Here is a 27,500-nt window from a genome sequence, read left to right as displayed (position 1 = left end):
CTCTCTCTCTCTCTCTCTCTCTCTGAGATGGCTTCAGTGATACGGTTTAAGCATTAATTACACTTTCACATTTACTCCCATGAGGAATACGCTTCGACATACATAAGTCAAACACCGGATCGACCGTCCGCGTACGTTCGCCCAAACATCGACGATCGCAGCAAAAAAAAAAAAAAAAAAATGAAATAAAGGGATGAAACGCAGGTTGTAGACAATCTTGGGTTTGACCTTTTGTGGCATTCTCCAACACTTGAATCATGCAAGATCGCTCGGAGGAGGAGGAGGAGGAGGAAGAAGAGGAGGAGGAGGAGGAGGAGGAGGAGGAGGAGGAGGAGAAGGAGGAACAAATAATAAAAGAGACTGAGGAAGACACACACTCAGACTGAAAAAAAAAGACAGGCAACGACGACTAAAGTGAAATAGAAGGAGTGACACCAAGAACAGAATTATGAAACGCCCCAAAATAGCTGTTATTGACAAAATAAAAATAAAAAATACTGCAGATTTATATGAGTTTCATGAAACGATTACAGATCAGTTATGTAATCGCGTCGCGTTCAAATATGAAATACATTCCGAGTGGGCGATGGTGTCTATAAATTATTTTCGACCAGCCGAATGATGACTTACAGACATTTTTGAAGTGTTGCAACGAATATAAGAGTAGCATAATAATAATAATAATAATAATAATAATAATAATAATAATAATAATAATAATAATAATAATCATAATAATGAACCAAAACGATTGTAACTTTTTACACCTAAATATTTACAGTGTTTTACTTAAAACTCGAGCTAGGGCCTGAGAGTACTCGAGTTTTAAGTAAAATACTAAGTAAATAATTACAAGTAAAGAAGTTGTACTCAGTAATATTGTGGGTTTCTTTTTTCAGTATAATAATAATAATAATAATAATAATAATAATAATAATAATAATAATAATAATTAATAATAATAATAATAATAATAATAATACTTTTTCTATGATCGATTTAAACAAAATAAGGATACAAACATATTTAACTCTAAAGGGTTGGCCACTGATAACAATAATATTCAAAGAAAACTCATAATCACACGAGTCAATAAAATGGAAAAGTAAATCCACAATAATATGTCTGTTTGATCTTGTTATTGAAAATACAAAGCAGAAAGCTTTCGATGACCTGCACGGTCATCCTTGTCAATCTGACTATAATTACACACAGTGACTATGCAAAAACTTTGTTTTTTTGACTAGTTTACAAATAGGTTGTATTTTAAATAACAAGATCAAACAGACATATTATTGTGGATTTACTTTTCCAATAATAATAATAATAATAATAATAATAATAAAATAATAATAAATTCCACAGCAACACCAAGGAGAGAGAACAGACTCGGCCTGCGTTGTACTCACCAGCGTGTGGGTGTTCCTGGTAGAATTCTATTCTCCGCCTCATCTCCGTCTGGAAGAGGCCTGGAATTGTTTTGAAGACCAGCGCCTGCATCACGCGGTCCGGTCTGGAAAAAGAGAGAAGGCGGTGTTAGAACTGCCGAGGTTGACTGAAAATGTCATCGAAGTCGGTTGAGAAAAATAATAAGAACATCGAATAAGATACAATGGCTACTGGAAAAGAACATTTCAATGACCTGAAGAGAGAGAGAGAGAGAGAGAGAGAGAGAGAGAGAGAGAGAGAGAGATTTAGGATACGTTGTTTCCGATACTTATAAGGAAAGGTTATGATGGTTACTGGAAAAGATTATGAGATCACCTTAAATTATCTTAGTAGGATTAAAATATATCAAATTTCACACATGTTATTAAAGCTTGTAATTGAAAATAAAAATGAAAGTTCTATAAACTGAAAGAGAAAGAAAGATCGCATTTTATGATCTAGACGTTCGGACTCAATAATGAGAATTGAAAAATTGGAATGAATTTTCAACTCTTAAAATGCTTGTGAGGACTGATAAAATGATCATGTGTGTAAAAACAGTTTCCCATTTGAAAATAAAAAAAAATAAATATGACACTCATGGAAAACCTAGTGACCGGAATAGCCAATATATGAGAATAAATGGTTAAAAAGGTTTGAAATAGAAAAAAAAAAAACATGAGCTTATCTTATCCTTTAAAAAAAATACCAACCAGACAAATTTCACGTCCCACAAATGAACATTAAATTATGCAGAACGAAATTTGCTAGACTTCCGAAATTCGTCGGGTTTGGTTATTCGTATTTCAGGAGTTCGTCTCTACAGAGCTTTCAACAGCTAGTTTGCCGTGTTAACACGGAATACAAGGACTCTCTCTCTCTCTCTCTCTCTCTCTCTCTCTCTCTCTCTCTCTCTCTCTCATGCACAGAGCCAACCTCATCCTGCCTTCATTGTTTTGAAGACTCATGAGAGTGAGAGAGAGAGAGTGGGTCTCTCTCTCTCTCTCTCTCTCTCTCTCATGCACAGAGCCAACCTCATCCTGCCTTCATTGTTTGTAAGACTCATATGAGAGAGAGAGAGAGAGAGAGAGAGAGAGAGAGAGAGAGAGAGAGAGAGAGAGAGAGCTTTGTTTCAGATGAAGTAGACATTTTGAGAGAAAGGAAATAACTTTGTTTTTGATGGAATGAACATTTTGAGAGAGAGAGAGAGAGAGAGAGAGAGAGAGAGAGAGAGAGAGAGAGAGCCTCTCTCCAAGACAGCTGGCCATCATCACTCGACAAGAGAACAAATTGTTCCAAGGTTCGCATTACCGGAAATGAAGTGTTTCGTTCAAGACCACATATGCGTTATAGCTGACAGCAGCTCCTTGATGATGATGATGATGATGGTGATATAATAATAATGATAAGGTTATTCAGGGTTATGATATCATCCGAAGGACGGGGAAACCATTCTAGAACTTAAGCAGACGAAGCTTAGGTACGAAAAGGGTATAACTGGACGTTCGGGAGACCTTTCTCCAAACTTTATCATTTCTTACAGAAACAGGCTCAGGACTGGATCGCATGACAAATCTCTCTCTCTCTCTCTCTCTCTCTCTTCAGCTGCTCAAGCCCTCGGACAGCACGACACTAACCACCCTCGCACTCCCTCCCTTTCCCGAAGGACTTTCCTCCTCCTCCTCCTCCTCGCCGTCCGTCTTCCTTCCTATTTAAGGAATCATCGTACAAGCAGCGCAATTTGTTCCGAGGCGAAAACAGGCTACGGTGGTGAATTATTCAGCGGAGTTTTTCTTTTCCGGAGAGAGAGAGAGAGAGAGAGAGAGAGAGAGAGAGAGAGAGAGAGAGAGAGAGAGAGAGAGAGAGCAGCCTCCTCTCCATTGTTGTCGGTCTTGTAATGGAGTTAAGGTTGGACGGATGTGTGTACCTTCGGCGCACCCTAATATATACTTGATATATACGACTAATAGACCGTCGGAAAGACATGAGACCTTACAGACCTTACAGACCTTACAGTTCGTTCGGATTGCCCCAGGTCCCTCAGTGTGAGGCGCCTCTAATGTCTACCAGAGAGTTGCTAGTACATCTTCCGGGTATATTTTGCATCTTCCAATCTTGGATGGTCTGGGATGCAGTTTAGATATTGTCGAGCTTATTCTTAAACACATCTACGCTCACTCCTGATATATTCCTCAGATGAGCTGGCAACGCATTGAATAGACGCTGCATTATCGATGCTGGTGCGTAGTGGATTAATGTTCTGTGTGCTTTCCTTATTTTTCCTGGTATAGTTTTTGGGCACTATTAATCTACCTCTGCTTGCTCTTTCTGATATTTTTAGTTCCATGATATTTTCTGTTATTCCTTCTATCTGTTTCCATGCCTGAATTATCAGTAGCGTTCTCTTCTCCTTTCTAGACTATATAATTTTAAGGATTGTAGTCTTTCCCAGTAGTCTAGGTCCTTAACTTCTTCTATTCTAGCTGTAAAGGACCTTTGTACACTCTCTTTGTGCAATATCCTTTTGATAGTGTGGGTACCATATCATATTGCAATATTCAAGTGGACTACGAACATATGTTTTATAAAGCATAATCATGTGTTCAGCTTTTCTTGTTTTGAAGTGCCGTAACAACATTCCCATTTTTGCTTTACATTTTGCCAACAGAATGGCTATTTGATCATTGCATAACATGTTCCTATTCATCATCACACCAAGGTCTTTAACTGCTTCCTTATTTGTGATTGTCTCATTATTAGGTCCCCTATATGCTCTCATTATTAGGTCCCCTATATGCGGGAGAGAGAGAGAGAGAGAGAGAGAGAGAGAGAGAGAGAGAGAGAGGAGAGAGAGAGAGAGAGAGTGTATTTTGGATTTCATGGGATAATTTCCAGGCACACACACACATTCACAGTTTTTTTCTTTAGAGTGAAAACACAATATTTTATCAGGGTAACGTAGAGAGAGAGAGAGAGAGAGAGAGAGAGAGAGAGAGAGAGAGAGAGAGAGAGAGATCGCATACCCCAGGGGATTTGCCCTTCAGATGCCTGTGCAACGAACCCTCTTATGCTTGAATGAATTACGTTCATCTTCACATCAGATTTATATGACTTTTGGAAATGCCAGAAATTACGCATCATACGTCAGTTCTCACAGTAATTATAAAATATTTTCATATAATTCTAAAAAATAAAAAAGCACGGGTGTGCCCAAGTGCAAAAACTGTTTACATACAAGACTTCATTCTGAGAATCTTTTTCAGTATATTAACATTTCTAGGGTAAAAATTTCATTGATTCCTTGGTGACAATTTTTCCTGTCTGGAGAAGAATCATCGTATTATTAATATATTAGTAATCACAGTACAAAATTCAAAATATATAAAACAAAACGTACCCAACATAAACCTAACATAATTTAACTTAAATTATGTTAGGTTGTTTGCTAGCTGTCAAAAAAAAAAAAAAAAACATTTTTGACAGCTAGCAAACAACCAGCATCATTGTCATGACGTGTTCAACTAGAAGGTTTGTTTTTTTAGAAACAGCTCCACCCCTCACACCCCCTTAAAAAAACTCGACATTTTACGTACAACAGGAACCCTAAAAACCCGTTGTGGTTTTCCAAAAATCTTGACATTTTAAAACAGTTTTGATATTTAACAAACTTCCAAAATCATTGTAATGGCATTTTCCATTGGAAAGTTTTTTTTTTTTAGAACATTCCCCAAAAATTAATAAAAAAAAACTTATACCGGTGTATTTTTCAACAGTGTTAACGAAATCAAAAGAAAAAAGTTAAAAAATGCCGCATAATGCTGTATGAAACTTTTAGCCATTGCCCACGAAACTCAGCCACGGTCCTGTGGTGGCCTGTGTTGCTGGTACCTACAGCGGTGCCAGAAGTACGATTATGGCTAACTTTAACCACTAATAAAATTAAAACTACTGAGGCTAGAGGGCTGCAATTTGGTATGTTAGATAACTGAAGGGTGGGTGATGAACATACCAATTTGCAGCCCTCTAGCCTCAGTAGTTTTTAAGATTTGAGGGCGGACGGACAGACAAAGCCAGCACAACAGTTTCCTTTTACAGAAAACTAAAACTGTAGTCACAGAAGTAGTTCTGAGTGACTGCCAACCAGATACGCCGTAGCGTAGGCGTGTGAAGAAGACATAAAAGGACACTCGTGTGGATAAAACGAAAATAAAAACATATGGAAAGAAAAACTTTGTTGGTGTTTTTTTTTTTCCACAATCCGCGCGGCCACGCACCAGTTACCTACTCATGGTTTAGAGGGAGAACATACACAGACACGTACACAAATACAATACGTGTCAAGATTATTAAAGGGGTGTATGGTAGCCTTACCTACAAGGTAATTGTCACATGGAATAAAAATGGTTTGATATCATTAATATTTCTATAAATAAATCCCACGTTACGGATTCATTTTACTTTTAAAGCGGTAAATCGATTACAATGGATTTATTAAGTAGACTTCACAGAGAGAGAGAGAGAGAGAGAGAGAGAGAGAGAGAGAGAAAATAGGAATCCCGCCCGCTTAAATGATAGATACGCTCCTGCATATTAAAAAAGGACGAATGTCATGTAAAATGCACGAACCGAAATGACTTTCCCAGTGAATATCGATCGCGGGAGAAGCAATAAAGTGCAGCTAACGGCATAAAATCATGACCACAAAACCTCCCACCCACCCAAAGCCACCCCCCTACCCCCCCCCCCTCCCAATCCCCCTGGTTGATGGAAGATAGGAAGAAGCTTGGGAGTAGGGGAGCGGGGGGTAGTATTAGGTGAGGGGAGGAAAATACGGGTGTATCGAACAGAAAAAGGAATATTATTAAATATTTACCGGGAATAAATGTAAGGTCTGGAGGGGACAATAAGACGGCGGCCAGGAAGTGACCTGATATCACGGAAATCCGAGGAGAGAGAGAGAGAGAGAGAGAGAGAGAGAGAGAGAGTACTAAATCATCTAAGAAAAGGAGGGAGAGGTGAAAATAGCCCAGAGAAATCGGAGGAGAGAGAGAGAGAGAGAGAGAGAGAGAGAGAGAGAGAGAGAGAGGAATTACTAAACCACCTCAGAAAAAAGGAATTAAATTACAAAATGAGGAAAATGGATTCACCAGAGAGAGAGAGAGAGAGAGAGAGAGAGAGAGACACTTAAATGCCACTTATCCAATAAGTGACGAGGGCAATCCACAACCGTTCTTGAAAAACCAAGAATAAAGGCCAAAAAAGAAAGCTCCTCACATCCGCCACACTACAGCCCCAATTATCCAACCAAATTTACGTCTTCCACAAATGAACAAAAGAACGACGAGGGATTAATCCGGGATTTACAGCGAGTTATTACATATAATCCTGAATGAAGAGGAGATTAAGGCGCTTATTTCAGCCCTGATTAAAACATGAAGGAAATTGAATCCTGTTGAGACATCGTATTTCAAACAAGTGGGCGAACAGCATTTCGGAGGTATTGGTCGTCTTTGTGTATAGGATTATGGGTAAACAACACTCGATTGCATTAGAACAACAGCACTGAGGTCTTGCTCGTCTTTGTAGAGGATAATGGATAAACAACACTAAATTGCATTAGAGCAACAGTTCGGTCTTGGTCGATTTTGTGGAAGATAATGGACAAACAATACTAAATTGCATTAAAACAACAGCACAGAGATCTTGGCCATCTTTGTGTAGGATAATGGATAAACAACACTAAATTGTATTAGAACAACAGTTCGGTCTTGCTCGTCTTTGTAGAGGATAACGGATAAACAACACTAAATTGTATTAGAACAGCAACACAGAGGTCTTGGTCATCTTTGCACAGGATAATAGATAAACAGCATCAGACAACATCCATTTCTTGCAAGCAATGTAAGAAGGTCGAAATAAAAACAACTGCCTCCATACAGGTACATTGTTTTCTTCTTTCTTATGTATAATCTAGATAATGATTCAAGCAATCTGCACCCTAATATTATGACAGCTTGAATTAGATTATTAACATTTAGGCCGAAGGCCAAGCCATTGAGCCCATGAGGTCAATTCAGCGCTGGAAGGGATATTGAGGAATCAAGGATTGAAAGGTGTAACAGGAGGAAAACCTCACAGTGGCACTATGAAACAATTCTTCGTGGAGAATCGGGGAAAGTCAGATGGAAGAAACCTAATATGGATGGAGGTACAGTAAAAGGAATGCCCACTGACGACACTACCCACCTTCAGGGAAATACTTTAATAACAAATTCATCAATTTTTCAATTATCTTTGATTTGGACGAAACCCCCTCCCTTTATTTTGGTGGGGGGGTGGATAGGGAGACCAGTAGCCGGTTAGAAACCGAATCGAATGCTTTTTGTAGATAGTCGTACGAAGGAAAATGACGAAAAGGTGGAAAAAGGAAAATAATTAATGAGGAACCAGCCTCTTCAAAACTGGAAAATTTGTAGGAATCAGGGAACATGGAAGTTAAAAAAAATTCCAAATACTGAAAAAAAAAAAAAAAAAAAAAACCCCCCCCCCCCCAAAAAAAACACCCAGTACAGCCTACGACAATACCGCTCGTCTTGACTAAAAAAGAAAAAAAGAAAGAAAACAATAACAACAAAACTCCTAATAAAGTCAATTACCGGTATATCCAGTGTCAAACTTGCCTCAGTCAGAGAGAGAGAGAGAGAGAGAGAGAGAGAGAGAGAGAGAGAGAATCCTCCCGTGATGCGAGAGATAACAGTGGACAGGTTTTTAGCAGCGATCATTATAACCACTTGTGCGAGGACAGTCGTGGGTAATAATACCGATTAGTACCACCCGATGCGCGTTATTACCGATATTCATACATATGTATATAAATATATATATAGAATCTCCGAGGCAGATGCAGCAGGTGTAAATAGTGGGGAGCGAGCGCAATATGCTCTCGCTCTCTAGCTCTCTCTCTCTCTCTCTCTACACACACACACACACACACACACACACACACACACATACAAATTAACAATCAAATAAAACAATCGCGCAATTATACTACACACGAAGAATCCTATTCATCTGCTTAAATCATTTTCAATTATCATACATAGCAAATTGCAGCCCTCTAGCCTCAGTAGTTTTTATTTTATTCAAGGTTAAAGTTATAGACATAATCGTGCGCTTGGCAACCATTCGGTGACCTTGGTTATACGCTGTACGGAAAACTCGATAACGCCGAAGAAACGTCGGCGAATTTTTTACTTATTCCCCAAAACGTAAAAATGACATGAAACATTGCATCAATAAACAATAAGGAAATATAATATTCCACTTAAAAAATAAAATGAGTTAAAAAAGAAAGAAAACCTCTGTACCTCCATCACACAGAAGATCAGTTTATCTTCATTACCGTTTCCTTTTACGTTCGTAACCGAACCAGCAATTACGCGAACCCGTAATTACGCGGTATGTAATCCGTATATGTACGCTCGTTCAATCTCGAGCGATAACGAAGATGTCGAGGGGGGTTGGGGGGGAGAAGTTGCGGTTCACACGACGCTGGTGAAACACAAGAATTCGATTGAAGCGTCAAGTTATGCGCAAGAATTATAATTCTGGTCAGAATTCAGAGACACTCAGGCATTCTTCTTTCGGGATACTCGTGATAACTTATGTTGAAAAATAATGAAAATCTTCACCTAGACATTCCGGCGTTTAAAAACGTATTGATAATTTAACATACCTAATACCGTTATTTGCAAGACGATTCTCTGTTGCATAATAAGATGCTTAAATATTAATTTACATGAAGACAGTTCCGGCAAAATAACAATAACCACTGAAAACAATATAAGAAAATAAACGAGCGGAGATTAGATTAACAAAACGAAAATTGCTAAAAATATAATCAAATTTTATTTCACATTATTATACTTTTTTTATTATTAAAATGAAATATTAGGAAAATATATCACAAGACGTTCCTTTACCTAATTACATTGACGAAATAAATAAATAAATAAATAAATAAATACATGAAAATAGAAGCACCAGGGCATTCACCAAGCAAACATTCCTCGATTACCTTCGCCTAACTGCCGAGTTAATTACCTGGATCCTCAAACAGCATCGAGGAGATCACAGTGACCCTTTTTGACGAGTAAAAAAAAAAAATAATAAAAATAAAAATCAGACGAACCGACAAGAAGTGACCGCATAATAAATCATCTCATCAGAAGTATCGTTGCCGCTCCTCGATCACCCGTAAACCATTCAACAATGCAATATCGAATCGATCGCTAATATCCGAGCGGCAACATCAAAGAAGGCTGGTAACTTGACACCCTGATGCAACAGGTTGGGCGTCGGCGGGCGCCCAGTCGGTTATTACCGCAAATTGTCCGTGCGGTGACGGTGTAGCTCTCCAAGGAATGGCAGACTGTTCCGGCCAGTTATCAAAAGGACTTAGTTTATAAAGGGCAAGATAAAAAAATACACACATGAATGTATGTATGTATGTATGTGTGTAGTATATATAGATATATATAATACATATATATATATATATATATATATATATATCATATATATGTGTATATGATATATATAAATAAATAAACAAATATATATATATATATATATATATATATAATACATGATAATAATAATAAAATATAATATATATACATATATATAAAATATATATATATACATGAATAAATAATATATATATACATTATAATATATATATATACATATAAGTATTTATATATATATATATTATATATATAGATATATAGATATATATATATATATATATATATATATATATCGATATATATACATATCATATGTGAATATATATATTGCAACATAACCTCTGCACTGTGGTACAAAAACGAAGAGATAAAAAAGACCAAGAATATAAAAAGACTGTTAACGTAAAAGACAGGAACTCCAAATCGCATATTATCATCGATCATTTGCACAAAACGTCACACTTGAATAAGAAAAGCTTATTATCGCTAAAGCAATCGGAAAAAGGACAGTTTCACTCCCAAAACGGTAAAAATGCGTCGACGTCTCCTCGGGCTAAATCGAGTTTTCTGTACAGCCGCTACGGCGTATATACATAATCGTGGTCACCCGAAATAGAACTATCTTTCGGTGGTTTCGGCATAATGCTGAATGAGCCGTGGCCCATGAAACTTTAACCAAAGAACGGTGGTGGCCTAGCCTATATCGTTGTCAGAACCACGACTATGGCTAACTTCAACCTTTGATATAATAAAAAACTACTTAGGCTAGAGGGCTGCAATTTGGTATGTTTGATGAATGCAGAATGGATGATCAACATGCAAATTTCAGTCCTCTTGCTTCAGTAGTTTTTAAGATGTAAGGGCGAACAGACAGACAAAGGCATCTCAATAGTTTTCTTTGACAGAAAACTGAAACCATGACTAAACTACGAAGAACTTACTGCACGAGAGTAATTCTCATGAAGCAGTAAAAGGTATTTTATTTCTCACACTCGCAAACCACTCATACTTGGGGGTCGAGGACCTCATTCTTGTATATCATCACTCAAATTAGACTCCAAAGATATGTTGCAAGTTCCATGGCACCGCCACAAAGATGGTCAATATCTGCCACGTTAGATTTGTTAACTGCTAAACCTTAATTTCTTGCTCAATCTGCTGAATTAAATATATACAACATGAGGATACATGAGGATACTTATTCTAAGGACATATATAATTCAACACTTCCATAACGACAATCATTAACATGCTGTAATTAAAAAGCATAAAATAATTACACTGACGTTGACAAATGAATGCCTGCATTTAAGCACCGGTCTTGCAAGCAACCATGATCAAGAGCGAAAGCAATTGCGCAAGACCCCGTGACGATCATTCCACAACCAAATTTGGCAATGGTTGGTGGGCGAATAACTTCGCTGAATGTAAAAGTTGAAGTTGAATGCAATGAATGGGTATCTTCAAAAACCTTGATCTACTGATTATATATATATATATCTATTATATATATATATATATATATATATATCGGTGGCCCTTGTAGTGCCTATACTGTACCTGGGTAAAAGTGCCCTTGGTTAAATATGTTAATAGCGAATTCAGTTACTAAAATGTCACCGGTGATCTATATATATATATATATATATATATATATATATATATATATAGATATAGATAAATTAATATATATATATATATTATATATATATATAATAATATATATGAAAGAACACGTGACATTTCGTAACTGTAATTCGCTATTACACATATTTACCAAGGCGCTTTTACCCAGGTACAGTATAGGCACTACAGGCCACCGAGTACTGAATCAATTAGCGGCCAGGTGCCAGGTAAAAAGTAAGGAGCAAGAAACAGAATGAAATCGCAAGACAAAATAACATAACGCCACAAACGCACAATTACGTTAACTTAGGCCTCGTTTCAAAACCTAATCTCTTTGCTTTAAATATGGAATATTAGGTTACAAGATCGGGAAAAAAAAAAAGGTTTTAAAAAATAAATACAATAAGAAGTAAACAAAGGGACAGAAAAATAGTCCATGGTAGCCTACCATTAACCAGTAGAAACCAAAGGCAGAAAAATAACTCATTCCGGAACGGAAATTCATCCCAGACAAGTTCATTCCAGGACAGAAGTTCATCCTCAGACAAAACAAAGGTTCTTTCCAGGCCAGAAGTTCATTCTAACGCAGAAGCTTATTCCATGGACAAACATTCATTTCCAGACCAGCGTCTTATCAACGGTTTTTAAAGCTCACTCAATCCACAACACACACTGGTTGCATTCCAGAACAGAATAAGTGTCACTTGCAGATTCCAGGAAGAAGCTCATTCCAGAGACGGCAGAGGCAACAGCAGCAGCAGCAGCAGCATGTGGCAGCACCCTTCGTAATAAGGAGGTGAGGAAGACTCCTCTTATGAAGAGGAGGAGGAGGAGGAGGAGGAGGCTCACCATCACCACCACCCGACGACGCTTGTTGTGTCGAATCGACAACAAAAAGCGTCCAGCGGAAGCCAGTAGCCAAGATCACAAAAGCATGGAACCAGACCACTACGCTCAACGCTAGTTTTTGTCCCGGTAATCATCATAAAGTTCGGGGAGACTGAGGGGTGGGTATGGTGTAGGTAAGGGAATGGGGGTGGGGTAGGGTAGGGTAGGAGATAAGGGGATGAGGGATGGGAGAGGGGATGGTTTGGGGAAGGCGATAGCTCTCAGCGTGGCAGTAGTTGTACGTAGTGGCAGGTAAGTAGAGAGAGAGAGAGAGAGAGAGGACGAACTTGATAGACAGATATTTATAACAGCGAATAAAGGAAACAAAAGGATATTTTTCAAGGTCTAAATATCTTACAAAGAACGCATAATCTTACTAAGTCGGTATAACTTTGCCTCAAAGGCATTACGGGTTAAATTATACATAAGGTAAGGAAATAATACGTTTATGCCATCCTACTTAATACCAAAAACACGTTCCATGAGATGTGCATTACATAGTGTTGGCATCTGTTTCTCTATATTTTCCAGTTATTAATCAATTTCGTGAAAAGCGGACTTGCTTTCACTCATGACAACTCCATCAACAAATACTAATTACACACACACACACACACACACACACATACACACACACACACACATATATATATATATATATATATATATATATATATATATATATATGAATATATATATATATATAAATATATATATATACATATATAATATAAAGGTATAACCACGAAGGAAAGATAAAGCAACGTTGTTTCATCTTTCCTTCGTGGCTTATACCTTTATTTATAGGATTTATCACGTTCCAAACTTTTCGTGATTCAGTTATATATATATATATATATATATATATAGTATATATATATATATAGATATAGATATATATATATATATATATATATATATACATACACACACACACACACACACACACACACACACACATATATATATATATATATTATATATATAATATATTATATATATATAATATATATATATATAAAGTATAAGCCAACGAAGGAAAGATAAGCCAACCTTGTTTTCTTTCCTTCGTGCTTATACCTTTATTTATGGATTTTAATCACGTTCCAAACTTTCGTGATTCAGTTATAAACATACATACATATAATAAATATAATATATATATATATATATATTAATATATAGAGAGAGAGAGAGAGAGAGAGAGAGAGAGAGAGAGAGAGAGAGAGAGAGAGAACAAGGCGTATCAGTTAGACTAGATTGTCAGAATAAGGCGTACCAGTCTAACTAAAGGCTGCAATAGGTTTCAGTTAAAATCGTGATATATATATATATATATATATATATATATATATATATATATATATATATATATATATATATATAGATATATAGATACATAGATAGATAGATAGGGTAGGTGTGTGCACATCCACGTTGATTAAAGTGACACCAGGACCAGGTATGCAAGACAGGAAACTATGACCACTAATAATTTAAAGGCCTACCAACCAACAGAACAGTTTTTCAGATGACTCGTATCGGGGCAGGCAGGCAGCCAGTGACTGACTAACTACCTTGGCGACTACTCGACAACTACTCTACATTTTAGCGACTCCCATCTCTCCCGATAACCCGCCGATGCTAATGTCCTCCCGGGCCGATTGGGACTCGAGCGACGGCGGCTAGTTAACGCCGATAAAGGGGCAATGGAGGAGCTTTACGGTAATGGAGTCTAATGGGCGAAAGGGGTCCCCGATAATGGAAGAGATTCGCGGGACGCTGCGTTAAATGTCTCGATGGCCCTTGTCCGGCCATTTTTCCCCGCATCGAATCGGCCCCGGTGACTGTCGGGCGAGATATAGGAATGGCTGGGGTGTCGTGTCCTTCCTCTCTTTTTGCTATGTCTTCTCTCTCTCTCTCTCTCTCTCTCTCTCTCCAGTTCTCCTCCCTATTCCCTTCTGCCATCCTTTTAAAGTTCCTTATACGGGTAATGATGGCCGGAATGAACTCGAAAGGAATTTGTAAAGCAATGATGTGACCATACATTAGCATATTTCAAGATACCCTGCCGGCATAAGGCCACGAAAACTAATGTTGATATTAGACAGCAACAGCCCGTAAAAGACTGATCATTTCTGTCCTATATTTCTTTAGGTGAAAATATCAAAGTTCCGACATAAAAAAAATATATTGTTAGACATTTCGAAGTACCAATTCACCGATCAACATAAAATGCAGAGGTACACAAGCAAGGAAAACCTGCATCAAATAGATTTCTTATCTTCCACAACCTCAAATTAAAAGAAGCCGGTGGTGTAGGAGCTCGAGACTGATCAAATAATGCAAGAGGTAATATATAAATCAACAGATCACTAATGGCACCAAAAACACACTCCGACAAGCGGAGGTGATACAGAAACGAACACTCCTTCAGATACCAACACAAGGTCATAGCAGAGATAGCATTACACCTTCTATCAGACTTATGTCTATCGGAATTATGATTAACGATAAAATATGACCAAGAGACAATCAGTAGGACAGCCAGTGATCTCGACTCTTATAAAAAACCTAATCCTGCGATGGGCAGATAGTCTACCAAAACATGCGATAAGGACAGTATACCCGAAAGTATACAAGATGATGGCATATCACTAATATTGTCGGGAGACTATCCTTGTTCCGTTGAGCAATTTTTTCAATGATTTACTGACATATACTACATATAGTATATCAATTGGGGTGTAATGACGCCACGCTTGGCAACGGAAGGTATACAAGATGTAGCGGGCTGACACAGGTAATAATGGATAGTCCTTATTGAGTTGCGACAAGGCCCCAAAACCGAACGGAGCGAGTGAGAGATGAAACAAGGCGAGAATAACCAGCTTCAATATTCCATTTCACGTTCGGCCTCTCGACACGAAGCTAGACATGAAGCGGCTGCTTTGCTATGAAAACCTGATGTCAACTCAGGGTAACAGTGAGAACAATTGTAGATAAGAATGAAGGCAAGTGTGGTAACATAGAATGAAATCGGAGTCCATTAAACGAGAGAGAGAGAGAGAGAGAGAGAGAGAGAGAGAGAGAGAGAGAGAGAGAGAGAGCCAGCCCACTGCCTGTCGCAGAGTCCATATACAAACAAAACCTTTCACTTTGCGCCAATATTTCAGAAGCTAAAATATAGATTGGAGGGGAAGGGGGGGTGGGGGGCAGTCGACCTGATGTTGACAGAAACGGACTGATGCAAGATAGATGAGACTACTACTAGACTCTCTCTCTCTCTCTCTCTCTCTCTCTCTCTCTCTCTCTCTCTCTCTCTCTCTCTGCCGCGATCCGATGTTTCCAGCCAAAAGCGGCTAAGTTACCGGTCGAATCACTCCCTTAAATACCACCCCCCTGCCTCCCCCCCTCCCCTATAACTCTCCCTACTCCCTCCCCCTTCCCCTCCTTTTCAATCCTAGTTAATTGTCCCTTGCATCATTCAATGACAACTCGATTCCCATTCCCAGGCAATGAGCAACACCGATCTGCAAATTGACCGTTTTTTTTTTTTAATGACTGAAGAATAGGATGGTCCTTTTTTTTATTGCCTACCTGAGCGTTAGGGGTGTACGAGTGATGTTCGTTGCAGCTTTTTTCTATTTATTTAACAGGCTACATGGCGTTAAGTTCTTGCACCTAATATTATGGAATCAACTGGTTGTCAAGAGAGAATTCCTAAAGGAGACCTTTGAAAATTAATGATGCCTGTATTTGACTTTGTAAGTACAAATGACTCTCGTGTGTTACTATGATTTTTTACTATTAATATCAACGTTATTTTCAGCATGTACTCATGTGGGTAGAACAAACCAAAAAGGGTCCATAATTTCGAGAGTAAGTTTCACTCCGTATATTCTAACCATATGTTCATATGTGAGAAAAGTTTTAAAAAAGTAAAAGTGTAACATGTTATAGATGATAACAAAGGAATAAAACCAACGACAATGTGTACACACACACACACACACACACACACACACACACACACACACACACATATATATATATATATATATATTAAAACAGAAGCAGAGATATAAGGAAAAAAATCATGGTAAGTCTGGTGTACGTTCAGTGGAAACCAGAAAACTGCTACACGAATTTTAAAAATCAGTATTACTTAAAAAACCGCGCGTTGGACACAACTCGTTTTTATCACGAATTCCGAGCTGCAGTTAACCATATTACCAGACTGGGTTTATTTCCGGAGGCTTCAACAAAAGAGAGGAAAGACGAAGCCGAGCCATTCGAATGTCAAAGGTCAGCCACGAGTGAACAATGAAAACTATTTTGGAAAAACGAAAGATTCCGACAAAAAGAAAAAAAAAACTTGGTTGAAATTATCACATTTGATAGGTTACAAATAGAACGAAAATTGTGTATTTTAAATTTTCACTCAACAGGATCAGATATTTTTAGATTATAACTCAACTGTGCATGACTGTTGAAAAGGTGCAATAACTGCAGAACCTCAGAGAATAGCGACCAGCGCCTGTCGTATGTGACGGTCTTAATTAAATCGCATATCATGAACTGTTCCTAATACCTGATGACGGGATACGGGCGGGACTTTACTGAGAGAACGATAACTGATCCTGATACCAGATACTGACAAAGCAAACGCTATTCCTGATATTAGATACTGACAACGCAATTGTTGTTCCTGATCCCAGATACAGACAGAGCAACTGCTGTTCCTGATACCAGATACTGACAAAAAAAACTGTTGTTCCTGACACCAGATACTGACAAAGCAACTGTTGTTCCTGATACCAGATACCGACAAAGCAACTGTTGTTCCTGATATCAGATACCGGCAAAGCAACTGTTGTTCCTGATACCAGATACAGACAAAGCAACCGCTGTTCCTGATACCAGATACCGACAAAGCCACTGCTGTTCCTGATACCAGATACTGACAAAGCCACTGCTGTTTCTGATACCAGACACAGACAAAGCAACTGTTGTTCCTGATACCAGATACTGACAAAGCAACCGCTGTTCCTGATACCAGATACCGACAAAGCAATTGTTGTTTCTGATACCAGATACCGACAAAGGAATCGCTGTTCCTGACGCCTGGTACAGATAAAACAATGACTGTTCCTGATACCACCGTGACAGAACGACGTGTGTTCCCGATACCACCACTGACAGTTTTGATATTTTACTGACAGAACGTTTACTGCTCAGCTGTGACCGCTACTGACAGAACCTTCATGTGACTGCTGCTACTAACAGAACCTAGACTGCTCAGCAATGACTGCTACTGAAAACGTTCTATAGACGGACCTAAAATTACCGATATTGGAGTCTGCAGCAAAACAATGGATAATTGATACGATTTGATAAGTTCCTAAAGTCAGTTGTGCAAATTCCATTTCTTTACCCAATAACAGCAATGCTTCACTGTTAATATAGCGCCATAACGGCAGTGCACACACATTTGTATACATGTAAGCATTTACAAGTATGTATACGCATATACATAAGTGTTTACTGTGTTTACAGAGAGAGAGAGAGAGAGAGAGATATACCCGATAACATCCCCTCATTCCCCCCCCTCTCTCTCTCTCTCTCTCTCAGAAAGAGAGAGAGAGATACCCGACAACATCCCCTCATTCCCCCCCTCCCTCTCTCTCTCTCTCTCTCTCTCTCTCTCTCTCTCTCTCTCTCTCTCTCTCTCTCTCCAAGTCCCGTGGCCCCTAACATTTATCAAACCACTTTATTTAAATCACATTTCTCGCCTTAGGCTTCGTTCTTCCTTTCTTTCCTCCCCCTCATCTTCTTCCTCCTCCACCTCCTTCCAATCTTCCTCCTCCTCCTCCTCCTCCCTCTGCCAGCCCCGAGGGCATGACTTAGCATTCTAATTTTAGGAGAAAAACAGAGATGGCTGCTGTAGGCCAAGACCCTGCTGGCTGGCTGGCTGCTTCCTCCCTCCCGAGTCAGGGGAAGAAGGAAGAGGGAGCAATGGGTGAGGAAAATGGTGAGGCTTTTCGTGTAAGAAGCTCAAAAGTGTAACGAGTAAGAATGAGGAGTCAATGAATGGAATGGAAGAGGAATGGGGCGAGATTGAAGAGGAAATGGGTGGAGTGCGAGAGGAAAATATAGCGTGAAAGTTATGAGTAAAAGAATGAGGTTAAAGAAGAAGATATACCGAAATGTGTGAGTAAAAGTATGAAATTAAAGAGGAAAGGTGATGGAATGTAAGAGGAAACGAGTAGAAAAAATTAAGAAGAGTAAAATGAATTAAAGAGGAAAGGTGCAAACTTAATACGGAAATTGAAGATTTAAAACGAACGGATAAAATTAATTCAAGACCAAAGTTAACGTAACACAGGAACGGGCCGAATGAAATATATGTGTATATATATATATAGATATATATATATATATATATATATATATATATATATATATATATATATATATGAACACACAAACTAGCTTCAACGTATCACGCTAATTTCGAGGCTCAAGAAATAACAATTGTATAAGTATGATAAACGACATCTGCATAACGGCTCATGACTATATACGCCGGGGATTCGAAGCAAATGAAATCCTTCCCACGCAATGCCGAGAGAGAGAGAGAGAGAGAGAGAGAGAGAGAGAGAGAGAGAGAGAGATGACAAAAAATAAGTATAATTGAGAGGAAAAACAACAGGCACACGAAGATATTAACCCGAGAGAGAGAGAGAGAGAGAGAGAGAGAGAGAGAGAGAGAGAGAGAGAGAGAGAGAGAGAGAAATAAGAACGATTGCTGAGGAAAAATACTCGACAGAAATACTTATTTAGGAATAATTCCAAAAGGATTTTCTATTGCCAAATTTAATGAGGTTAAACTGCATTTATACTAAAGCAAGTCTTCAATGTTAACTGAAACCGAAAAGGAATATTTTCATCAACAAAAATTATAAAAACACAAAAGCAACGACAACAATAAACAACACGATAAATGACAAAAAAAAAGACAACAGAAAAAACAGAGGGTATGCAACATATCAACAGAACAAGACAAAAATAGTTCGTTCAAATTTCCATTCATTGCTTTAAAAAATATGTTTCAAGACAAAAACTACCTCTAAAAAAAATCTTTACTCCAAGGAAAATAAAGAAAAACAGGCTAAAAAAATACCATTGACAAGAGTTCTTCCTTTGTCCCATTCCACAATTCTTCAATTTCTCAAATCTTCAATTTTTTCCTTACTTCAAGGGCAACAAAACATTTCGAATCCTTCCCCAAAAAATGAAAAAAAAAAGAAGGTCCAATTCGTTTTCATCTTTGTCCTTCACTCTGTACTCCTTCAGCCTCTTCTCTCTCTCTCTCTCTCTCTCTCTCTCTCTCTCTCTCTCTCTCTCTCTTCAATTTTTCAATCATCCCTGCGCAAAAGAATCTAAAACAAACTGAAGACATATGAGACCGTCTTTTCCAGTGTTCTTTCTTACTCCAACTTTGTCTTTCTTCCTCGTCCTCCTTCAAATTCTTCTCTTTTTCTCCCCTACTTCAAGTTCCTCTTCCTTCCATATTTCTTAGTCCTATTGGAATTTCATTTCCCTCGCTCAAAACTATTTCCCTTATCGTTTTGCTAAAAATATTTCTAATCTTCTAGAATCCTATTCCTCTTAACCCATCTTCCCATGGATTATTTGCTGATTATTTACTCCATTTCCATTCCCCCACCTCTTTCCACCCCCCCCCCCCCCTGCTCCTAGCAGCCATCACCTCTTAATATTTAAAACATTCTTCGAAATCTATCTCTCGAGGGCCTTTTCACTGTTTAATAATCTCGTGAGCATCCTCGCTTTACAGAAGCTACTGACGAGAGAGAGAGAGAGAGAGAGAGAGAGAGAGAGAGAGAGAGAGAGAGAGAGAGAGAGAGGGGGGGGGGGGTCATATAAAATGCAATACGCAATCAATCTCCTCGTTTCTCCTCCCAGGCGCTCAGACTTCAAATGGATTTATAGAGATGGACTGTTCCGGGGCGTGCCTTAGCTTGTTCTCTCTCTCTCTCTCTCTCTCTCTCTCTCTCTCTCTCTCTCTCTCTCTCTCTCTCTCACTTATTGTTTGTTTTGTTAACTCCCTTCCTATTCAAGTGATTGCTTCACTTTCTTGTTAGCATATCTCTCTCTCTCTCTCTCTCTCTCTCTCTCTCTCTCTCTCTCTCTCTCTCTCTCTCTCTCTCTCTCTCTATTTCGCCTTGTCTCATCAGCACCTATACAACTTCTTCCAAAAAGCCTTTATTCCCAAAACCCCCAATTCGAAACATCTACGCCAATGACGAACGCGAACTACAATGAACATTACTGCTGTAAAATCATTACTGCTGTCAATTCATTGTTGCTGTAAATTCTCCCGCACACGCCAGGTAACGAGTTATGAATTCTTCACGGCATATAAAACTTCAGGGATATGATGAGACAGAATAAGAAACGAGACGAAAAATCACGATACAGAACCGGTGGAGGAAATCACATCGTAGAATCGACTGAGAATAACTGATGCTGGCAGATGCGAATCGATCGATTTGAAGTCCAAATGCTAGAGTTGCCTACCTATCTTGATGAAATGATAAATTTAATTAAGTATAAAGCTCCATAAATTACCGTCAGTCATAATATGCAGACAATCTAAAAAGAATTGTCAATTATTATTATTTATAATAACATGAGCAAACTTTTAATACCATAATGATGATAACCATATTATCATTCATCAAGTACGGGCAATTAAAAAAAATTTAATCATTATTATTTACGTCGTGCAATCATATTAATAAATATACATATATTTAAAGATTGAAGATAAACCTGCAAAAAGAGCTTCCGGGAATAAACGAACAGATTCCCACATAACTGTAGATTTCTCTCCAATAATAATAATAATAATAATAATAATAATAATAATAATAATAATAATAATAATAATATAATAATAATAATGATAATAATAATAACACAAAATTAAGATACACGGGATAAGACGTTCTAATAACAAACGGCTGCACTCATACGGTTGCTTAGTGGAATAATAATAAATAATAATAGATTCAGTTAATACATAAGGTGGTAGCAAAGGAGTATGATACTAGACACCAATCTAGAAAAGAAAAAGACAAATCATGTTTAAATTTCCAAAACCTTCAGACATATCGTACAATATGCCATCAGACTTCCTTGCAGTGACAAAATGACTTAAATCCTCAAAAAAGGCAGTGGCAATTATTTATCGACCGAGAACCAATAGTTCGTGAGCGTCAAACGCCAAGACTTTTTAAGGGACACTTATTTATGCATCCTCGAGTTCATTATGAATCGTGAACTTTTAAAGGCAAACGGACGACGTTTATCGCAGAGAAAAAAAATAGTTTGATTTTTTTTTCTTTTGTGGGTAGAAAAAACTGCGATTGAATTTTACTTAATGGGGATTGAAAATAAATAAATTTATTGAAATTATTTTTTTCCTTGGCGGGGAAAATTTTTTTTTTTCTTGCAGGTAGAAAAAATTGATTAAAGGTATTTCTTTTTTTCCTAGGGGAAAAGGGGAGTTTGGCTGGGCAATTTATATATTTTGTTGAAGACTATTTCCCTTAATGTTAAATTATTTAGAAAAGCAAACATGGCATTTTAAGCCTGCTAATGTATTCTGTATCTACCTTCAGTATTTATATAAGTGCATTAGATTAAATTATTATTTTCACTTTTATTATTATTATTACTATTATTATTATTATTAAACTCAAATTTACAAATAACGCAAGATGACAAAACTGATAAACAACAAAAATTTCACCACCCCCTGAAAAAAAAAAATGGTTGTTCCTCCCCGGACGAAACATCAATCACTCCGGATCCATCGGCCGCTGTGAGAACAACAACAACAACAACAACGCGAGAGATAAGCTTTTATCGTTCCGTGATGTATTGGAACGCCCGTTAACACTCGAGAGATTTATTAGGAGGTACAATGAAGGCCGACAAAACCTGTACTTGGTGGGAGGGGGAGGGGGGAAGAGAAGGAGGGTAGGGGGTATGGGGCATGTGGAGGTCAAGCACTTCAGTTAATATGAGTTTGTTTATTGCTAATGAGCCCGACAGGTGAATGTGGGTTTTACCTGCGCTACTGGGCTCCATTAATTTAAACGTTTAATAAAGGTCGTCGCAATTGGTGAATAAGAAACGTTGCTAATCTTGGCGGTCACTATAAATAAAAATGGCGATTTTATTTATTTTCGTATCTGAGTATTGTACCGTTTCCATTGAGAGAGAGAGAGAGAGAATCATGAATTCGGTTTTCGTTTATATCTATCTATTATCTATCTATATAATATATATTATCATATATATATATATATATATATATATATATATATAGATATATATACAACATATATAGTGGAACGATGTGAATGAGAGTAAATATTAAACGAAAACCGAATACAACAACACCGAATTCATTGACCATCTCTCTCTCTCTCTCTCCTCTCTCTCCTCTCTCTCTCTCTCTCTCATCTCTCAATACCCGAAGACGGATTCCCCCCTTTACATTCGCGCCCATACATCTCTCCCGGACGTCCACGCGTCAGAGACATGTATCTTTTTTTCGTGTAGGGGGAATGAAGACATGCTACACAAAGTTGCCATTGGCGCTTATCGCTGCAATCACTCTCAGGCCGATTAATGTTCCCCGTTTTTGGTAGTTTCAAGGGGAGTTTTTTTTATGTAGTGGACGTTAACTTGCAGTTGTTCTTATTTGTACGAGTGATTGATGGTCTTATTTAGTTATTCGTAGTTTTCACGTGATTTTTGCTGTTTCCATCGATTTTGAGGACAAGACTATCTAAAGAGACGAGAATAATTTATATATATATATATATAATATATATATATATATATATATATATATATATATATAGTATGTGAAATATGTAAATATGTGCGAGTGTGTTTTGTACTCGTGTTCATATGCGTATATTTCATGCAACAAATATATATGATATATACTACGATTATATATTAGACTATTATATGTATTATAATATATATAGAATTAATAATTAGTAGATATATAATATTACGATATAATATATATAGTATATTGATAATGATATATACTATATATATTCATATGATAAAGATTTTAATTTTAGGCATAATATATAGCACAATGTTTTCTATGTGATATACCAACAGTTATACAGAAAAATAAACTAAACAAGTTGTACATAAGTATGCGCTCATGTTCCTTACCTGCAAAAGTTCGGATCCAACAAGTCTATTAAAAAAAATAAAAAATTATAGTCAAACATATAACTCAAAACCAGTCCAAGGACGGATAACATAGGAGACATTATATCTAATAAGGTTCAATATTACATAAGATTTTCAACATAACTCAGGAGCCTAATATATGCGGTAACTTGCCCAACCTTCCGAAGTACGGGGCGCCAACACCTTGAGCTGATTACGTTCTGCTCTGACTGATAGATATAATATACAATTTAAGCTCGGGCCAAGCGCTGGGAACTATGTCATTCAGCGCTTGGCGGAATATTGAGAGTAAGATGTCTGACAAGTGTAACGGGAGGAAAACCTCACAGTTGCAATATGAAACAATTGTTAGAAGAGGGTGGGAAGTAAGATGGAAAAATATGAACGGAGGTACAGTAAAAGCAATGAAAGGGATTGCGGCTAGGTTCCGAAAGAACGTTGCAAAGTACCTTAATTAAGTAATGCAGAGGAAGAGTTACTATACCTCCTTTTTTTTTTCATCCAGACTTGGGTCCGACTTAACGGACTATACGGTCTCGAGACGACTTACCTGAGACTACTGTAGGGGCGGGACTTTGTCAGGAGAGTTTCGCAACGTGGACATTGTCGTTTCGTCCGTAGGAAATTGACGATGCAGGATTTGCAAACTGGAATGGAGAGACAGGCAAATGTTGTTAATAATAATAATAATAATAATAATAATAATAATAATAATAATAATAATAATAATAATAATAATAATAGCAGGATTCACTGAAACGCTGAACTGACTCGATTCTCCTTTAAAAAAATACATTTTCAATGTATATTTACACTTATACCATTGTGGTTTATTTCCTCATCAGTATAATAATAATAATAATAATAATATAATAATAATAATAATAATAATAATAATAATAATAATAATAATAATAATTCTTACACCTAAATTTGTTCTATAAAAAATTAACACTTGAAAATTATCACATACTTATTTGTTCATTTTTTTTATTACACCTGCACTGTTTACAAAATCCCAATTATAGACTACTATTATCTATGTTAGGTTAAAAAAACTGAATAATGTAATTTGGTAAAATAAAATTTTTTTTTGTAACAAATACAAAAAATCTAATACTGATAAATATAAACAAAGAATTAATCAAATATGAACCTGAGAAAGTCTACCGCAGTCTGTCGTCGATACAGAAATATAATAAGGAACAGATGAATTAAGTAAATAAATAACCAAATAAATACACAATTACGAATTAACAAAGCAGACGTTTTTGACGAGGAGTCTAGCGAATAACGTTCTAACAAGCGAAGCCGTAATTCGCACTGCCGGAACGAGAGTAAACGCAATTTAGAAGAATTACGCAGTCGTAACGCATAATTACCGACAGTATATCTAATGAATAAATTAACATAATCAACCGTTAATTGTTGCAGAGTGAGGCAACGGTGGAGTTTCCCAAATCTAATCTACAATAGTTTTAAAAAAAAATCTGTAATCCGGGATGTATTCGATCATTTCTGATCCACACAAAAAAAACGATTAATTATTATTTTTCAATGGGAAGGCCGACGGGATGGGAAGCGTGTTTTTATGAAGTCACGGCCCTTATCTCTGAACGAACATACATAACAAGTTTATGAGAGAGAGAGAGAGAAGAGAGAGAGAGAGAGAGAGAGAGAGAATTTCGAAAAGGAAACATTACCAATGTTCTTGATAATGACAGCAATGATAAAATCATCGGATTTGTAAACATGAAATCAGTCAGCATACAAACATTAACTCTCTCTCTCTCTCTCTCTCTCTCTCTCTCTCTCTCTCTCTCTCTCCAAACCGAAAACTGAACAGCGGAAGTCCCCGAAATAGCGAGCACGGAACACAGAGTTATCAATATCAATTAAGCAAAACCTAATTAAAACTCGTCCAGTCAATTAAGCGAAAATTGCACTGGCCAAAGCTCATTAAAACAAAGGAGTTATTATTGGTGCACAGGAGTTTTAGCTCCAAAATTTTTAAAAAAATTCGAAAATTCAAAAGTTAAAGCGACAGCCTTTTGTCAATGTCCGCCATATTTCCAATTTTTGACAGGTTTTATATATCTAAATATTAAACTAAAAATTTTTACAGCTTTTATATATCTAAAAAAAATGTTGAAGCGACCGCGATCTGTGGTTTGTGATGTTATGAGTTGCCACATTTCCTTTTTTTTTTTTAATCGAAGTGAGTATTTAAAAAAATTAAAAGTAGGTACGTTCATCTTATTCCTTTTTGTTTTGACAAATACATCGTAAAAAGATTTACGTGGTTGATCTTTACGCGAACAGAGAATTTCTGACGTAAATAAGTAAGAATGAATGACTGATAAACTAAAAAAAAAAAAAAGGACATTCAAAATATGGGGAAGACACATATCAAAAAGGGTTATGAAATTAATCAAATAACTGACTGATCGAATACCACAGCGGAAAAAAATGCCGACAACGAAGAAATTCCAGACAAATTCCGAGTTCCGTACGGCAAACGAAAAAAAATATTCCTCTTTCAAAGAATTGTTATGAAATTACTATTTAGAAAAGAATCACATGGGCCGTCCTTTGTTTAATCTATAGCAAGGCCTATAGATTAATTTAGGCCTTAATCTAGATCTTCTGCATGTTTATCGGTAACCTCAAATGTTGATTATTGTATTCGAATCCTACCCAACCCTCCCCCCCCACCCCCAATTACCCTTCACAAGAAAAACGGGTTTATTATCGGGAATTTAAACCCCTTTTATAACTTAATTCTATCAGTTTCTTACGTCGCAAAAACTAAGATCATAGAAACCGTCAAGTCCTTCTTTACTCTTCTATATAAAACATTTCACAGAACGGGGAAAATCCTAAACACAGGATTCCCAGCGAAAACTCCAATAGGAATCCATCGAACGGGAATTTCCTGCGGGAATTGCTCTGCGCAGGTTTCCCGGCAACGGGAAATTAACCCAATAGGAATTCTGGACTGGAATTAGGCAGCTTCGCGCAAATCACGCAAACATCGAAAATGAGCAAAAATTTTTATGCATTTTGATATGAGTCTTCAACATTGACCTAAAATACGACTTAAGACACGCCTAATGCAAAGGACTTAACTAATAAAAAAAAAAAGGCTTAAACAAGCTCGAAAAGTACAAAAATAACTTAAAAATGACCTCAAACAACCTAACTTCACAATGCTCAGAATAACTCGTACGAATGAAGACGTTTCGCGTTATATATATAACAAATTATTAATTACTTTGAATGACTTTAGTCCCTTCTCAATCAGCGAAAAATGGCTGCGCCCACACATATTTCACGACTTGAAACGCCAAACAAGAACAACAAATCAACGAACTGGCAAACAAAAAACACAAAACAAAACAAAGGAAGCACGTTACATACATTCGTTTGAATCCGAGCGCATTTATCGCGAAGCGTTATGATAAATAACGCTTTTAACGCCCGTAAAAGCTTTTTCCTACAAAGCGCGCTTTTGCATATCGTAGCAGCCGCTTTCAATAATTATGAAAAAGGGGGGGAGGGGGGAGAGGGGAGGGGGAGGGAGGGGGAGGAGGGAGGGAGGGGAGGATTTCCCAATACAAATCCCGAATCCAAATCCACATCAGCGGCATCACTGGATTATTAACCAATCAAGGCTAGTCACCGAGTTTGCTCCCAATCAATTTA

The 27,500-nt window shown here is 37.3% G+C and overlaps 1 protein-coding gene across 1 annotated transcript in view; it reads right to left on the bottom strand.

Annotated features, from left to right (window-relative positions):
- LOC135197347 (uncharacterized) overlaps nucleotides 1-27,500 on the bottom strand; it is a 224,566-nt gene that overhangs the window by 69,264 nt on the left and 127,802 nt on the right. The window contains 2 exon segments of the mRNA XM_064224486.1: nucleotides 1,410-1,513; nucleotides 24,346-24,442. Coding sequence (XP_064080556.1) covers nucleotides 1,410-1,513; nucleotides 24,346-24,442 — 201 coding nt within the window.

This window comes from Macrobrachium nipponense, chromosome 23 (genome assembly GCF_015104395.2).
Source record: "Macrobrachium nipponense isolate FS-2020 chromosome 23, ASM1510439v2, whole genome shotgun sequence".
NCBI lineage: Eukaryota > Metazoa > Arthropoda > Malacostraca > Decapoda > Palaemonidae > Macrobrachium > Macrobrachium nipponense.
The sequence above is the reverse complement of the archived record's forward strand: the minus strand, read 5'-3'. Positions and strand labels throughout refer to the sequence as shown.